The sequence below is a fragment of the Palaemon carinicauda genome, chromosome 9, assembly GCF_036898095.1.
Source record: "Palaemon carinicauda isolate YSFRI2023 chromosome 9, ASM3689809v2, whole genome shotgun sequence".
NCBI lineage: Eukaryota > Metazoa > Arthropoda > Malacostraca > Decapoda > Palaemonidae > Palaemon > Palaemon carinicauda.
In genome coordinates this window covers 137,064,960-137,083,272 of record NC_090733.1, presented here as the reverse complement: position 1 = coordinate 137,083,272, position 18,313 = coordinate 137,064,960, and the positions used below count along the sequence as shown (strand labels likewise).

At 36.2% G+C, this 18,313-nt stretch overlaps 1 protein-coding gene across 18 annotated transcripts in view; it reads left to right on the top strand.

Annotated features, from left to right (window-relative positions):
• The window catches only part of Usp16-45 (ubiquitin specific protease 16/45), a 132,488-nt gene that overhangs the window by 19,884 nt on the left and 94,291 nt on the right, over positions 1–18,313 (top strand). For 8 of the 18 annotated variants that reach the window (XM_068380497.1, XM_068380487.1, XM_068380486.1 and 5 more), the window contains 3 exons: positions 5,097–5,177; positions 8,329–8,433; positions 12,259–12,291. In XM_068380497.1, the coding sequence (XP_068236598.1) occupies positions 8,358–8,433; positions 12,259–12,291 (109 nt within the window). In that variant the 5' untranslated portion in view covers positions 5,097–5,177; positions 8,329–8,357. The remainder of the gene's footprint in view (positions 1–5,096; positions 5,178–8,328; positions 8,434–12,258; positions 12,292–18,313) is intronic. The other 10 variants (XM_068380495.1, XM_068380494.1, XM_068380490.1 and 7 more) reach the window with 3 other exon arrangements.

The window sequence follows — 18,313 nt, the reverse complement described above, 5'->3', positions numbered from 1 at the left end:
TGTTTATAATAGTTTTAACATCTAATCAATTAGCAGCTTTTTTTTTTATATAAAAGCATCTTATTTAGATATAGTATTTGCATGAGGAGAATAAATTCTTGAATAAGTTCTATGAAACTGGTGGCTACTGGCCTACCCTATAATTCAGACCACCCTTTTACTAGTATTGAATTTTCTTCGTGGTCTTCAGCATTCAAAGTTGTGTTTGGCTCTACACCCTGTCTTGTTCCATTCCTGTTTGATATTGTTCAGCAGTGTCTAGTAATCAACATTTGCTGTGCAGTGGAAAATATGGATCCCATTTTAAAATATATTGTAACTTTATACAGCTTACAAACTTATTGCTTGATGAGGAGATAAATTAAATGTCACATCGCTTGAAAATAGTATGTCAGGTGGCAGTTAGAATGGGGAGACTAAGTCATGGTTTTCTGATCATAAAAGTCTCGGTGTCCAATTCATTTTGCTCAAGGTTGTGGTGGTTAGTATACTGTGGGTACTTGTCAGCTGATTGTTCCTGTTTGCCCTACCATTTTAACTATGAGTACGGTGCCATTTGCTGGGAATTTGAATTAGGTTTTCATCTTAATGGTGTTATTCACTGTTTATTAGTAGGATTTAGAGTGAGTTGTTGAAAGGTTTGTGTGCATTTGTGTGATAGTCATCCAAAGGGCAGCTTATTCTACAGTTCGTTGAACCTCGTTTTTCATTTGAAATATTCTGTATTTATAAATGTATGCCACCATCTGTTGTTATCACATATTTTGATATCATGAGGTAATAGGTTTTAATCTGATATTCAACCAGATGTCACTTTGGCCTGTACTTTAGAACGTGCTGATATTTTGTTGCTTCCACTTTCTCATCCTTGTTGTGTTAGCCAAGTTTCTAAGTTCCACAAATACTCAAAGACTCTAGGGGCACTTAGTTTGATTGGTCTTGAAGGTTTAAGGTTCAAAGGCAAGGGACAGTGACATTGCCCTAGCTAGCAGGACTATACCCTAGAGACTGACCATATAGGCTATTCATATGGTCAACACTCAAGCCCCCTCCCACCCAAGCTAGGATCTGGGAGAGCCAGACAATAGCTGCTGATGACACAGAGGGTAGACCTGTAGGCTCCCCCAAGCTGATGACACTGCAGGTAGACCTATAGGCTTCCTCAAGCTATAGACACAGTAGGTAGAACTATAGGCTCCCCCAAACCCCCCATCCTTAGCTCACACTTAGGGTGAGGTTGCAAACAATGCGAGAACTACCAAGTTTGAGAAAAACTCAAACCCCAGTCAGGCAAATCTCCAGGCAAGGACATTTTCAATAGTCCACCATACTATTCACTTTCAGAATGTGGAATTCAAGACTGCCTTTGTAGTTCATAAGTTTAGAAAACTTATGAACTTCTGTGATGATGTCATCCCTCAAGATTTTGATGGCTGCAAGTGGTGTTGTCCTTAGAAAATACTTTGCTATTTTCAACTTGTCATTTCAACTTCACTATTTTAACACATACAGTAAAACTATTCAGCTTTTGAATGATACCATAACCAGGATTATTTCTTAAAGAATAAATTTACCTTTAGTAGAAGGAAAATATTTTTACCGTACCCATAGTTGAATTATATGACTTGAAATCATGATGGACAAAGTTACTTTCTTCTCTTTTAATAGTCAGGGTTGCCGTCGCATCTAAAATCTATCAACACCCAAGGTCTCTTCTTTTATACGGCAGTCATGCTTTTTTTTGGTTGTTTACATTGAAAAGAAGTCCATTACAGTACTCCTGCATATATTGCCTATGATCTTACTTATGATCATACCCTATGCTGTATACCAGCTATAAAGATTTTTAAGGCATTTCATGTGTATCCAAGTTTTTGGACAGCCTGTTCTAAATAACTATGGATCTCTTTTTACTTTTATTTTATTAATTTTTGACTAATTAAAGTAGCTCAAGGTGTTGTGCACTAGGCCTTTCTACTCTCTCTCTACTTCCTAGTCATGATGTACTGCATATCAATTTCTGAACTCAATATTTCATGTGAGATTGATAGTTATTTGTTGATCCTGGTTTTGTGAAGTACATATTTTGGCAACCCCAGCTAAAACCGATGAGGGGACTTGGATCCTTTCAAGCTTTTGAACGATTATTCCGTTAGGCTCTGGGATTTTTCTTTTGGAATAAAATTGACCTTATGGAAGTCATGTATCGTGGGAGGAGGAAAACACTTGTCATCTTTTTTTTAGATGTCTGTTTTTATATTTCAGACATTACTATTTGGATCAAGAAGTTGGTTTTCATATTTTATACATTCCTGTTTGGATCAAGAGGTCAGTTTTTGCATATTAGACATTCCTGTTTGAGTCAAGAAGTCATTTTTATAGTTTAGGCATTCCTGTTCAGACCAAGGGGTCTGTTTTTATATTTTAGGCATTCCTATTCAGACCAAGTGGTCTGTTTTTATAATTTACACATTCCTGTTTGGATCAAGAGGTCCTTTTTATATTTTAGGCATTCCTATTCAGACCAAGTGGTCTGTTTTTATAATTTAGACATCCCTGTTTGGATCAAGAGGTCCTTTTTATATTTTAGGCATTCCTATTCAGACCAAGTGGTCTGTTTTTATAATTTAGACATCCCTGTTTGGATCAAGAGGTCATTTTTATATTTTAGGCATTCCTATTCAGACCAAGTGGTCTGTTTTTATAATTTAGACATTCCTGTTTGGATCAAGATATCAGTTTTTATAATTAAGACATTTCTATTTGGATCAAGAAGTCTGTGTTTATAATTTAGACATTCCTGTTTGGATCAAGAGGTCATTTTTATATTTTAGACATTCCAGTCTGGATCAAGAGGTCTTTTATTTATATTTTAGGCATTCCTGTTTGGATCAAGAAGTCTAGTTTTATAATTTAGATAATCCTGTTTGGATCAAGAAGTCATTTTTATATTTAAGGTATTCCTGTTCAGACAGAGAGATCCGTTTTTATAATTTAAGACATTCATTCCTATTTGGATCAAGAAGTCTGTTTTTATAATTTAGACATTCCTGTTTGGATAAAGAGGTCGGTTTTATATTGTAGACATGCCTGTCCAGATCAAGAGGTTTTTTAAGACATTCCTGTTCGGATTGATCTCGATATTATGTACATACAGTACACTAATGTAATTCTTTGAATCCTTTCATTTAGTCATCCATATTTGTTTAATATGTCTCCTGATTTTCAACTCATGGTCAGACCTTTTTGCTTTTGTGCCTGAATGTACAGTATTTTCCTTGTTGGTTGATTTATTGAATGAAAGTTGAGCATCATTTCAAAAAGACTTTACCAGCCTTTTACTCATCCCAATAATTTTGGGCGTTTAGATTGAGTGATGTTAAATCATTTATAGATGCTAGACCATCCTTTACATTCAGATCTTCCTGGACAATTCTATCCTGTTCGTAATACTAGGCAGGCAGTTAATTCTAATAGCCAGGTGTTCTTCATCATGGGGCTCAATACTACACAGTATTCTAGAAGTTTTATTCCAGCTGTGACCAGGTTGTGGAATGATCTTCCTAATTGGGTAGTTGAATCAGTAGACCTTCAAAAGTTCAAAGCGGCAAATGTTTTCATGTTGAACAGGCTGACATAAGTTTTTTTATAGTTTATATATGATATATCTGTTTTGGTGTTGTTACCGTTTTTAGAATGATTTATTGTTAATTTGTCCTCATCATTTATTTATTTCCTTATTTCCTCTCCTCACTGGGCTATTTTTCCCTATTGGAGCCCTTGGGCTTATAGCATCTTGCTTTTCCAACTAGGGTTGTAACTTGGATAGTAATAATAATAATACCCTTTTTTGAATGGTCTTTTTCTATTCCGTTTGTATAAATATCAAGAGTTTATTCAATGCTGTAGATACATATCTAAGTAAGCTAATTTTTCCTAAAGCAAAGGAGTGTTTTGTGAAACTAAAAATGTGTTTACTTAACCGGTTTGGAATTTTATCTTCCCGAATGAAAAACTTTTGCTGCCAGCGAGTGTCTTGTGCTAATGTGTATCATATTTGTTGTTATTGCCAGTGTTTTGATATGTATACCTTTTTGATAATATGTATCCTATAGTCAATTCTTTTTAATGAGGCGCATTTGCACTGACTCACAGGGGTGCCCTTTTAGCTCGGAAAAGTCTCCTGATCGCTTATTGGTTGGACAAGATAATTCTAACCAATCAGCGATCAGGAAATGTTTCCGAGATAAAAGGGCACCCCTGCGATTCGGTGCAAATCTGCCTCGCTAAAAAGAATTGACTATAGTTGTGTTTATGTAAAGAAATGGTATTCAGCTAATTTTCTGTTCTTAGAATAATTTTTAGGAACTTGTTTTCATGAACTAACTATAAATAGATTGTTTTGTGCAGTTTTACATTAACATTTGAATGAAAAAACTTGGTTTTTACGTTTTACGTCAACCCCTGACATAGTATATACAATATTTTTACATTTTGTAACCAATTTTTAACTTTATACTGAATCTGAAGTGCATAATTCAGTAAAATGTATTAATATTGTCTATGTAGAAGATGCTTGTGAGATTCATGACTTGACGAAAGAATGTAGTCTTGCTTTGCAAGTTGATACATTTTCTCAAAATAATACAGTATACAGGGACATATGGCTCATAAAATTCAGTAATGTATACTGTAGTTTAGGCAGAGTGGATTTGACCTGAAAGTTATCTTTAAAATTTCAACTGTGCTTTGTAGAAATGGAGGATTCCATCCCCCATATATTTGTCGTATTTTGTAGCTGTGGAAATAGTTTGAAAAGAAATATTTGCGAGAGTTCTTGTTATGTACTGTAAATGCAAACCTTGTAATTAAGCTTACTGTAGTTTCATTTGTGATATTTTTTGTAGTTTTGATCCTAAACAGGATTCCAAATAAATTCATAGGGTCATGAATCAGCTCTACCCAAGCCCCAGGTTATCAGATAGTTACCCTCCCCAAAAATACCCTCCCCCCTCCATTTCATATGCTAGTTGGTCAGTATGGTTAACACTATAGTTAATCATTTGAGTGATTCATTTCTTCCCCTCTTCTTCTAGAATTTGGCACTCCCTTCCTGTCTACCTTGACTCCTTCAACCTTTGTTCCCTTAAGCGGCAGTACTGTCACCACCTGGAAGGGTAAGTCTTTTCTCCTTAGGATAACTGGTCTGCATTAATTCAACTTATAATTTATTTCAATTTGTTTGATTCCAGTTTTTTCCCTCTTTGGCCCAAGCCACATTTGAGCACTTTAGGCCAGTACCTTTTTTCAATTCGCTCGTGTTGAAGAAAAGTGAGACACTCGAGACACGCCGCATCGGAAGCGTGTTGAGTCTTTATCCGATCATTCTATTGTTTTCTCTAATGTTAACCTCTCATTCCGTTGAGAAGAGCAGTGTTATTGATCGTCGTGTTTTTCTACTGACATTTTTTATTTGTTTTGCTCCTATGTAGATAATATATAGAGGCTTCTTTTCCATTTTAATTTAATTTTCTATTATATTGGTTGTTAATTAAATCGATGGGGACATTGATCAATTATACCTTATATTTATTGTCAGCTATCCACAACTTTAAATACAAAATAGAAAATTATACAGTGCTTTACTGTATTCTCCATAGTACTCCGATTCTTTTCCCATACGGAGAATAACTTATTTATATTTTTATTTTTATCTTATCCTTCCAGAAAAATACTTAAATGAATTATCCTAATTTTAGTGGGAGACTGATCGGTGTTGTGTGTAAATATTATTTTTACAGAAAAAACTTACACAAATTACCTTAATTTTAATGGGAGACTCGTGTATCTGTTTCTGAGTGTGAATATTCTTTTTACAGAAAAAACATACATAAATTACTTTAATTTTAATGGGAGACTCGTGTATATGCTTCTGTTGAGTGTGAATATTTAAGTTTCCTAAAAATCTTCCGCTGGTCTTAGTAGTTACAGTGGGAAGTTTTGTATAGCTGTTAATAGTTGCTCAAACATCCGTCTTACAATACTGTACAGTACAATAATGTGACCTGTTTTTAAGAATTGTATGTCCTCTGATTTTTATTTATGCCTTAATTTCTTGTCAGAGGAGACAAACTATTATAAAGGGTTTAATGTAGGGTTAAATGATAGGCAGGACCTCTCACACTATGTGAACCATCCTGGTTTGCGTCGTCTTTCGTGGAAATCTTTGTAGAAGTCAAGCAAGAGTAATAAAGGCCTTAATTTGTTGAGAATCCAATATGATTAATTTCTTTATTTAAAGGAATATTATGTGCGAGTCATATTGCTAATATCTACGTAGCACCGCTTTCTCCACCGTAATAAAAAAAAAACAGAATATTTTCTCTCTACCCATATGACCCTTACTGCTGAGGACCAACCAGCGATGTTAAATACTCTTAGTGAAGGACAGGAACTGCACTAGTTATTCATCATGAATATTTAAATCATTTGTATATCTATGTTGAATGATGAAGTTTCTTGAACTTAACTGCTTCCTCTAGGGCAATGTCATTGTCCCTTGCCTCTGCCATTCATGAGCGGCCTTTAAACCTTTGAACAGATTCTTTGAATAAATATACACTATTCTATAGTTTTCTGTTCATAAGTTAGAATTTGGTTTAGGATTATAAAGGTATGCCTCCTGCTTTTTGAGAGAGTTTGTGCTAAAAACTACCGTAATACAGAAGGTTGTTTTGATAAGATAAACACCTTTCCCCGTTGAGCCAAGTCTAGTTAAGTATTGCAAATAGGGTAAGGGTACGGGTTGTAGTTCAATGTTCATATGTTAGATAAACATGATGACAAACATATCTTATCAGAGGGCTTGTGATTGTGGTAAAATGTTAAAAAGTAAGAAATTAGATAGGTCAACTTTTTTTTATGAAATTAAAATACGAGTAACGCATTTTTCAGATATTAATTTTTTTTTTTTTTTTATCGGCCGAGGTCTGTCGGGAATTAGGCTAGTATCAAATGGGAATATAAATGAAAGGTATTATGATAATTGTAACACGACATTGTAGTTTTATTCATCCCCAGTTTTGTTAGCAAGCTATCAGGTGTGACCCCATCTCATCTAGTCAATTTTAGTCTAGCATGAATAAAAATTAGCAAGGTAGGCCTTCTTCAGCTTTTGGGAATAAACTGAAGTGTTTAATGCTCAGTATATAGGAATTTAGACGATGTAGACCCTCATGCCCTATGTACCTTGTATAGGGGCCAGCAGGGATTGATCTTACCTGTCTGATTGCTAACCCAAACATGACTTCAAATTTGATCTAGTGGAAATATTGTTCCATTCATTGAGGGTTCTAATGGTTCACTGAGCCCTATAGAGTCGAGATCCTCTTATAGAGCCCTGAATTCTTTATTTGTTTTAGAGCCTTTTACTGCTATAACCTTGCATTCCTGCAATCCTAGTCACTTTTAAACAGCTAGATTGCGAGGGAGAAGAAAGAGTTGGTAGTTTGGAACTTGATGGCCATCCGCTTGTTAAAGTGAGCGTTCTTAACCAACTCGTATTTCATATGTGGGTGGCGTGTAAGTAATGTCTCGGTTCATCCTTCTGTATAGTACGATGAGGATGAAGAAAACACAGGACCACACACCAAAAATATCTCCCTTTTTAAACCTTACATAAACAAATAGTAGAAAGATATCCTAGTAAGTCATGTAAATTAAGGGTTGAAAATAAAAAAGCAATGAATTCACACCAGAGAAAGCATACTAGATTTGGAGAATTTTCTTTATACATTTGTATACATACAATATATATATTTATAGATATATATATTATATATATATACACATATACAAGCTTGTATATTTATTTATAAGTAGTTCCCACACCTGACCAGTTTGAGAGGAAGTCCCCATAAGTTTGGACTTTTCAGTTTTACTTTGGTTCCATTTATTTCTGTGTGTATTTTATTTTTTTCATGAATATGAGTAATGCTTTAGTCGTAGCTATTCATTTGAAATTAGAAACTGCTTTTTACTAACTGACTTAAGACTTCAAATATTTAGTAACAAGTGATGAAAAATTCTTTTTAAGTAGTTAATAAATTGTTGATTCTATGAAATTATATCATTGCTGGGTCTTTTATTTTTTCACATTAACTAATTTAGAAGTCTTGAGTTAAAACATACGAATTGTATTAATTATTCTTTTACAGAATTTTTATTTATTGAAGTACATAGATATGAAGAGAAACTTTGAGTGAACCTTGGCTTTTGCAAAGGGCTAAATGATAAAATTCTGGTTCTAACATATTTGTCTCATTGTAGCTCGAAAGGAGGAAAAAAAGAAGGAAGCCATGCGGGCGAGACTGAAACGTCAGTCGGATCCATACGCGGAGGAAAGCAGCGATGGAGAAGATGAAGAAATATCAGGTAATTTGATTTGATTAAGATTCCAGTTTTTTTGAATCTGCTTATCAGTATTGGTTATTATGACAGGATGAAATCAGCGGTTATGATCAGTATGTTGCAGTCTCTTTACTGTGTTGGTCTGGTTAGTGCGGAGAATTTCTTTCAATCCTAATTACTAGTTGCTTAAGTAGCCCTAAAAGGGGATTTACACGGTCGAACGGTTTGTCGAATGCTGTTCGACAGACAAGTGTTTGAAGTGATGTTTGAACTTGTGAACTGGGTATTGGGTTGTCGAACACGCTCATCGAACTGTTCGTAGAAAGTCTATTCTCGCCTGACTTTTGTGGGCGGGGTTTCATTGTCCACAAACATTATTCATTTGTGGCTGACTCCCCCTCTCCGAACCGTTTGACAAGCGGGTTCATCAACCTGGTTCGACGAACCGTTCGATTGAGTAAACTCCGCTTTACATAGATCCAGTTTAGGAATATGCTTTTTGATATTCGTTTTACCAACAGCAGTAGTTGTGTTTACCTCATAATTAGAGTATATATTGCAGGCAATTACAAACTACACAGAGTAAGATAGTGCAAAGTTAAAGGTTATTACAGTAATCAAATTGAATATTTTCTCGATGAAGGCTTTTATATTAGAAATTCACCATGAAACCTCTTAATATTATGTTTGTAATTAAGATGGTTTTCATTCACTCACACAGATTTTGAAAGTGTTTGTATGCTAAGAAAGTTCATAAGTTAATGATTGCAATGTCAAGTAATGGAAGTGAATGGAAGCCTGACTCCGAAATGAACGTCACTACGAATGACAGAAATCTGGTATTGGTTAATTTGTATATGTATAGAAGGTAAATGCAACTGATGATACTGTGAGGAGGGACAAGGAGAGCTTAAGAATGGAGAAGAAGAGTGGTGGCCTTGGAAGTTATACAGTATTTGAAATATAAAAGTTATGTTGAGCCAACTCATCCTTATGGAAGTGAATTGCTAAAGGGTCTTTTCAGCATTCTGCAAGCGTAAGTTCCGATATTAATCGTAATACTTTACTTTCATCCTGCTTCCTTTCTTTCATTTTTCATTAAAGCCTAATTGTTTATAGTGCAAGTGTGGGGTTTTCTTTGTTTCAACAATAGATTTTTCTAGCATATTTTCATAAACTTTATCCGTATATTTTCTGAATTTTTATCTTGCTGTGCAACTACTATAAACTGCCCCTCTTCCCCATCTTGATATGGTAGTGAAAATCCTAGTATAGTCTTGTTCTAAGTGTCAGACTATAATTTCAAAAATCAAATAGAATATAAAGGTGTGATTTGTTGAATTGAACTATTCAAATATTGCTCAGTATGTGGAGTAAGAAGCATTGATAGTAAGAAATTAAAATACAGAAATGATGTAAAAAATATGATATAGGTGAAATAACAGATTAAGGTAATTTTTATTTAGTTTGATCATATGATAAAAAGTTTATAATACAGAATTTTAGGAGGAATGAGGAAAGAAGAGTAATGAACAGAAGGACTTTTAACATCAAAGAATTGTTAGGTGCAAGATAGACGGGAGTAGAATTGTTTTTGTAGGAAAGAGATTATTATTATTAGTAACTAAGCTATAACCCTAGTTGGAAAAGTAGGATGCTACAAGCCCAAGGGCTCCAAAATGAAAATAGACCATCGAGGAAAGGAAATGAGGAAACAGAGATTAGTGTGCCTGTGTGTACCCCCAAGTAAGACAACTATACCTTGCATCAGTTGAAGATTACCATGCTACAAAGGCTATGGCACTACCCAAGACTAGAGAAGAATGGTTTAATTTTGGAGTGTCCTTCTCCTAGAAGAGCTGCTTATCATAGCTAAACCTTTACCAAATGAAAACCAGCCACTGAGCAATTACAGTGCAGTAGTTAACCTCCTGAGCAAGAAGAATTTTTCAGTTATCTAAGTTTTGTCAGGTGTATGAGGAAAGAGGAGAACGTGTAAAGAATAGTCCAGACTATTTGGTGTATATGCGGGCAAAGAAAAAATGTGCTGTAACTAGAGAGGGATCCGATGTAGTACTATCTGGTCAGTCAAAGGACCCAATAAATCTATAGTGGTAGCATATCAATGGGTGGTTAGTGCCTTGGCCAATCTTCTTCAGGGATGTATGGAGCGGGTGATGATCGTGAAGAAGTTTCCAGCGTTAGTGGTTTATTCTTGAATTAGGGGTTAGTTGACGGTAAATTCACTGGACACACCACCTCTTGTACTTACTGCACAATCTCTACAATGTTTTGAATATTTCCAGAATGCTAAAATCACTCTGCAACACAATGAATGTTATTCTTTCCTCTAGACGCCCCATCATCAATTGATAAAGAATTTGCTATTAGGGCTCCAGATTGTTTTACTTATATAGGAAGTATCACAAAGGAAGTCATAACTTAAATTTCAAAAACTTTTGAAGACCAAAGCAGCTGCCACTATAGAACCTAATTAATAATCTCGATAAGGATTACTAGAGATAATTTTCATCCAATACCAAACTGGTACGTTATTAAACTGCCTCTAAAATTATTTCCAAAAAAAGGTTTCTGCAAAAATGCTTCAAGGTTTATAAAAGATTTGGATCCAAACTTGCTGAATTCTTGTGCCCAAACCTTCAACAAGAAATGACACTGCCCCTAGCACTAAAGGCGAATTTACATTCTAGGTTTGCGTAGTCAATTAAAGGCATCACTTACAATGTCCATAGTTTGTTCAAAATATACTGAACATCTCTTGATGGACAGGGGAACTATTCTCAGAGAAAATGCAACCGTTTTTATTAGGCGGAAGTGAAAGGAGAAATGGTTACCGACTTTTAGTCTTAACACAATTTAGCTGTGAATGAATATTTTTTCAGAGTTGGAGTTGTTGTAGCCTATCCCTTGATTTTTAGTAATTTAACAATAGAGTTGGTTTTTACCAGTTGCACTATAAGCTATGTTGGTTATTCAAGGAAAACATGTTACCCAAAGAAATACTGTACAGGTAAGGTAATCATATTTCTCTCTCTCTCTCTCTCTCTCTCTCTCTCTCTCTCTCTCTCTCTCTCTCTCTCTCTCTCTCTCTCTCTCTCTCTCTCTCTGTTGTTTAAATTGAATTCTAGTTACATATTTATTTTGAAAAAGAATTCAACTACAGTCAATTTTTTTCAGCGAGGCAGATTTGCACCGACTCGCAGCGGTGCCCTTTTAGCTCGGAAAAGATTCCTGATCGCTGATTGGTTGGACAAGATAATTCTAACCAATCAGCTATCAGGAAACTTTTCCTAGCTGAAAGGGCACTACTGTGAGTCGGTGCAAATCTGCCTCACTATAAAAAAATTGACTATAGTGTATAATTGGTTATAGTTGAAGAGAATTAAGAGGATGTAGAGTGATACAAATACAGTAGGTTATTACGATACACCGTATCCAGGTAATCTAGAAATCCGCCATCTCGAAAGTTCCCAGCCATCGGAATAAAAGGGACTTTAATTGACCGTTGAATGGATGAATGCGTAGTATGTCTTTAATGTCTTTACACATTACTGTACGTACTGTTGCTTCGCAGTACAAATATGTAGTCAACTTTTTTTATTTCAAGTATTTTTTTAGATGATATATCTTTTAGTCAATTGTAGAGGGTTAACATTATGATTTTAAATATATAGGCTAGCCATTGCCTGTAGTTATAATGCTTTGATTGACTTTTTTTAGATTTATGTTAAGTGTGTACAGTATAGTACTTTGAAATGCATTGTTAGTGGTATTGCAAGTTGAAAAATTTTGTAGTTGATATTTATACTTTTGGTAATTCATTTGCAGCCTCAGTGACATCAGGCAAGGATTCCAAAAAGGGTAAATATGATTCTTGCTTTTTCATCTTCTCATCATCATTTTTATACATTTTGTATTTTAGCTTACTGTATTTGCAAAAGGTTAAGTAGAGTAATGCATTATTGGTAACGAGTGATATGCGACTCAAAAAAATTCATTGCTATGGTTATCTTCAGAATTTTCATGGGAAATAATGATACATGTGGCACTAGCCAAAGAACACTGATTGAAACAAGCTTATTCAATGTCTTTTTGTATTGTTGATGTAACTCCTGTGTAAGCTTTTATAAGTTTTATATCATTTTTATCCTTTATAAAATTTTTATATGATTTTTTGTTTGGTAAATCATCTGTAACATTGTTGATTGATAGGCTATTCGTACCGTTTAATTGAAGTAACTCATTTTTATAATGTCTTGAAATTTCTCTAGTGTTCCTGTCATTTGTGTTGTTTATGGGCTGCACGGCATGGGGGTCACATGTTACTTGTACTTCTCTTTGCACAATTCTTATGCTTTATGACTGGTGCTGGTTTCTAGCTTGTTTTGTAATGTAAGTTGTAGAAAAAGTAGTTTTTAAGATGTTTTGAATGTTTTGTCTCGTTTATGTGGTATGTAGGAAATATTTTATCTTAAGAGCTAAGATATGTTACAATGTGGAAGTAAGACATTTCAAGTATTGCTTTTAGTTTTGGTTTTTAATCATTTTAATAATGGGTCATACAAATTGATATTAATATATAGAATTTTTATAATGATGGAATTAAGTCTGGTAGAACATATGTTGAAAGCTCATTTTTTATTCATCCACTTGAAAGTAATGGGATGATAAATATCTCGTAAGTGAAAGGTATATGTTCAGGCTTTTTAGGTTGATATCAAGGATGATTTTTGTACTTAGCATTGGTCAGAATTCTGGGAAAAGCATTTAAATCTAGATTCATATCTAGATAACTGTTATCACGATGTAGATCTAAACGTTAGTTAAGAACAGAAAGTCCTCAACTCACAAACATAACAGGTTCCAAGCAGCTGTTGTAAGTCAAATTCTGTTTACATTGAATTTTGTTAAATTTTGGCCTATGATAGACCACCTAACTCGCATGCATACAATTTTCAGCCGTAAAAGACAACAAATAGTCCCATTTCGTATTGCAAACGCCATCTTGCTTCCTGCATTAAATTACAGTATATGATACAGTATTGCTTTATTACAGTACAGTATTTCATAATGAACTTTTGATACAATATCTGAGTTTTATAGGATTTCAGATGGATTTTTGTATCTCCGAATGTTTGAAAGCTGAGGACCTTCTGTAGAAACAAATGTTCAGATCTAGGTGAAGTGTTTGGGTACTCTAGAGTAGGACTAATTGTCAATTTATGGCTCGCCCAAAAGGATTTGGTTTGTTTAATATTTTTTTCCTCTGTTTCGAGAACCAGATTACCGTGATGATGTCCTGCATTTTAATGATATTTAGGGCAGTGATCTGAATAAACCTAGTATGATTTGAGACTAAGAGAGATGAATCCTTTATGAAGGACCTACATCATTTCTTATTCTCCTCTCGTGTGCTAATACATACATATACCAAGGCACTTCCCCCAATTTTGGGGGGTAGTCGACATCCAACAAAAGAAACCAAAAAGGGGACCTCTCCTCTCTATGTTCCTCCCATCCTGACAAGGGACTCATCTGAGTTTGGCTGGTACTGCTAGGGTGCCACAGCCCACCCTCCCCTGTTATCCACAACAGGTTTAAGTTATATTCATCAAAATAATTAACTTTTTTATGAGTTGAAAAGAGTTCCATCAGCTGTCTTGTATTTGGCCTGGGTTCCCATCTGTTGAAAGTATTCACCTCTGCTCTTTTTCCATGATTTTCTGGAACTTTCTACTGACCTTTGCACATCTGTAATATCTGCCATTACGACCAGGATCTTTGATCTTTTAGCAGGTGTTTCTATATCTTTTAATGATGAAAGTCCTCCAGAATTCATGTCTATTTTGCGGAATTCAGACAGTGTTAAGGTATTCAAAGAGTCCATGTTTTGAATACATGTATTTGAAAAAATTTATGCTTAATATCTCGCTAGCAAGATCTGTTTGTGGTGGTTTTAACATCAGAAAACTAATTGGGGAACTACATGCAATCTCTCATAAGATAGTCTTAGGTAATCTTAAGATCATTTTATCTCTCTTTGCCTAAATTTAGAGCTAAAAATTAATTTGACACTAAGGCTTGCAACAAGGGAGGTAGTTGTTCGTTCACTGGTTAGTTTTAATTCACTGATAAGAGCAGTTCAATGTTATTTGGAGGATTCTATGGAGATTGTAGTTAGTGTGCCTTATTTGTTTTGGGGGTACTGTATTGGTATTGCAACATGATATCTGTCCAGGAATGCAATTTCATTCATTGTTATTGTTTGATCTTGAAGTTCAAGGAATTGGATCTAAATCTAAAGAAGGATTTGATATAAAGAGGTACAGCTACATATGAATTTTTGCTAAATTTTTTTTGTTTGGAAAGGTTTTTAGTGATACCCCAACGGTATTCGAAATCTCAGTTCGCTAAACATCTGGAAGAATCCTGGTATACATGTCACGATTGTTGGGCTTTAGGGCCTATAGTGGCTTCTGGAGATGTAGTCTGAATTTAAGTGGTTTGTTTGATAGAATGATGCTTTGGGATTACAGTCAAGCAACCTTTCAATTTATGCATTAATTTGTTGATTTTTGCAAAATTAAACGTATTGTTCCACGATAATTAAGTTTTTTGTCATGTTCTTGATTATATGATTAAGTAATTTTTAGGGAGGTCATTCTGGTTAGAGTACACAAAAGCTTAGACTAAAGGTAAGTCTGTGATGTTAGTTAATTGATTATGGGGATTTATGTGCCTTATCTCTTTCTTTTTCAATATTTAACTTAGCAACTCTGTTGCTCGACAGAAAAACTCTACGGAAAAATTCGCCAGCGATCGCTACACAGGTAGGGGGTGTACTCAACAGCGCCATCTGTCGTTCAGATACCCAGTACTCATTGTAAACAAAGAACTCAATTTTCTCTCTGTCGGGCTACCGGCAAGACCTACTAATTCGCTGTTGCTAACTGGATTTGTTTTCACAACTATTTGGTGAAGTACACTATTCTAGTTTTGAGCTTTCGCTATGCAGGTGTTTTATCTTCATCTTAAAACTTGAACTCGTTTTGGATAGATTTAATTATGGTGACAAAGAGAGTATGGACTTTCTTTCACTTTTAAATGGCCGACACCCTTTCCTTAGACGGAAGTGTGTTTAGGCTTTTAGTAATTATCTTATCACGTTATAGATTTTCCTCTATATATTTTATATCTCTCCGCCTTTATTAGGCCTCTTCGATTAACTTTCCATTTTTTATAAACATATAAAAATAAATTTTAATGCTTTGTTTATATAGACCTTTCCTGAGAGTAGGCGGTCCTAACTTGGAAACCGAAGTTAATCAACGTTGAGCCCTTTATATCGTCTTTAGCTTTTAAAGGGCTAAGGATTTAAAACTTTTTAAATGTAATATTTTATGAAAGAATTTCTTTGATAGTCTTCGTACTGTTTTCAAAGATGAACTAACGTTTAGTTTTTTATGCTACGCAGTTGTTGACGTTCAGGACGTTCAACATGCGCTCTATCGTTACGATAGAGAGAGAGTGTATCACGGTTTCACTTTGCAGTAAGAGTAAATCGATTCTGACGTTTTGTTCATTCTTTCTTAGCTTAAATGTTTTAAATTCTAATTTGAAGGAACTTTTTATTTGAAAAACCTTTCAGTTTTTTCCTTTAGTCAAATAACATGTTTTTTTGACGATATATAATTGGGCTCTTCTCTTAGGTGCGAAATCAAGAGAGAAAGAGAGAGAGAGATAGAGACGGAGGGAGAGAGAGGAGAGAAAACGTTCCGTTCAAGCGGATAACGTTGTTCTCGTGTTACTCACGTCCCTAGTCGCTGTACGGGGAGGAAGGATAAAACGTTTTTAGGTTTTTATTCTCGTCCCCAGGCTATGTGCGGTGAGAGATTGAAAACGTAGTTATATGAACTAGTGTTTAGTCTCTTTCCCAGCCACTGATTTTTCTTTTTATCTTAAAATATGTTTTCTGTTTTTTGCTGGTATTATGAGCTTGCATTATACGACTAATTTCGCAATTACTACCTTTTAATGAAGGGTAGAATTGCGTGTTTCAGGTAGAAATAAGTGCAAAACAGAAAATCGAAGTGATAAAGTGATATGCGCAAAGTGTTACAGTGTTGCGTCCGAGGCGCAAAGTGTTACAGTGTTGCGTCCGAGGGTTCGTCTGTTCGTGCCTGTCGTTCACCTAGTCCGGGACCTCTTACATGCTCCCAAGCCCAGGGGAGAAGTAATGTCAAACGACTTATGGGTTCGAGAGGCCTTGACCAACGAACAGACGTTTTCCCTCTATGGTATCGGGTGTATCTTACCAAGATCTCCCCTACCATAAGACGAGAGAGACGTTGTTTCTCCTCGCCATCCGTAGGCTTTTCGCATAAGAAACCTGTCACAAGGTTTCGAAGCCCTTAAGCGAAAGTCAGTCCTTTCAGGACAGGTCCAGCGTCCTGGTTACAGCCATTAGGACAGCTCTGACCCTATGCAGTCATCGGATAACTGCTCGCCGCCTAACAAAAGCGTAACACAGACTCCGAGAGTCTTTTTTTTTTGTAGGCAAAGTGTTGCGGTCACAGACGTTACCCTCGTCTATTACCACAACCATTTCCGTTGATCCTTAAGGGGTTGTATGGCAAAACATGCAGTATATGCTTGCCTCCCTTATGGAAGACTATTCTGCCGATTAGTCCGTTGAGTCTAGCCGTTTATCTCATCGATATCCTGGCTTTCAGCCAACCTAACGTTCCTTTGTGCTTACTGTTGACGTTGGCGTAGTTTAGTCACGTCAGTCATGTTGTTTAGAACCACACTCGATGCGGTCTCGTGTGGTTTTTCAGCCGCATTTGGACGTTAGGCCACTTGCTGAGGCTCCTGTTGACGTTCAAGACGTTCGCTAACAATCGGAGTTGACTTGTTTTGACGCTGTGCGTCAACCTCCGCATTCTAGAGTTGTTTTGACTGCTCAGTCTAGGCAGTCAAAGCAGTCTCGAGTGGACGCTGTGCGTCCTCACGCACCTGTTGTGGTTGACAGTTCAGTTGTTGACAGTTCACAGACTGTCAAGCAGTTACATGACGTTGCGTTCTGGTCCGCTACTAATGCACCAGTGAGAGACTCAGCTTTTATCGGACAAGGTTCCTGTAGATGAGGAAGTTGCTGTTCTCCCTCCTACTGATATTCCCTTGAGGACTCTGTCAGATGGAGAGGAGCCTAAAGCTGCTTAGCCTCCTATGGACTTTAATTAAATCATGATGATTTTTTTAAGGATCTTCGTCCGGATCTTTTTGTAACTGCTGCTCCTCGTTCGCCTAAACGTCAGAGCTTACACTAGGCCTAGCTACTTCGAAGCCGTTGTTTTTAAGCTAGTGCTCTCTCGCTCTCCTAGAGAGCGTTACGTTGGCTAGGCGACTGGTTTTTCACCAGGAGGAGTTTGGGGGATACAGCCTTTGCTTTCCCTTCTTTTAAACTGGTTTATAGAGCGAGAGTCTGATATGACACGAGAGAAGTTCTCGGCTTGGGAGTTCATGCCTCTGCCCAGATAGACTTCTCAATTCTGGTAGACTCTCCCTGGCGCCTAGCCAGGAGACGCTCCAAGTTGTTTACAGGTCAACTTCACAGCTGTTGTCGAGCCTTTGAAGTTTTGCTGTACTATTATGTCACGCATAACAAGGCTTTCAGGGATGGTAAACGGTTCCGCCTCAGTCGCTAACCCCGTCTGTTGCCACACCTGCTCCCGTAGACCCTAAATGGGCTTTGCTGCAAGACATGCAGTCCAAGCTTGCGTCCTTGATAGAGGACTTAAATGCGGAGTAGAACCTTCTGGCCAACAACCTTCCAACCGGTCGGTTGTGCGCCCTGTTGACGCTGAGGTAACATACTCGCGTC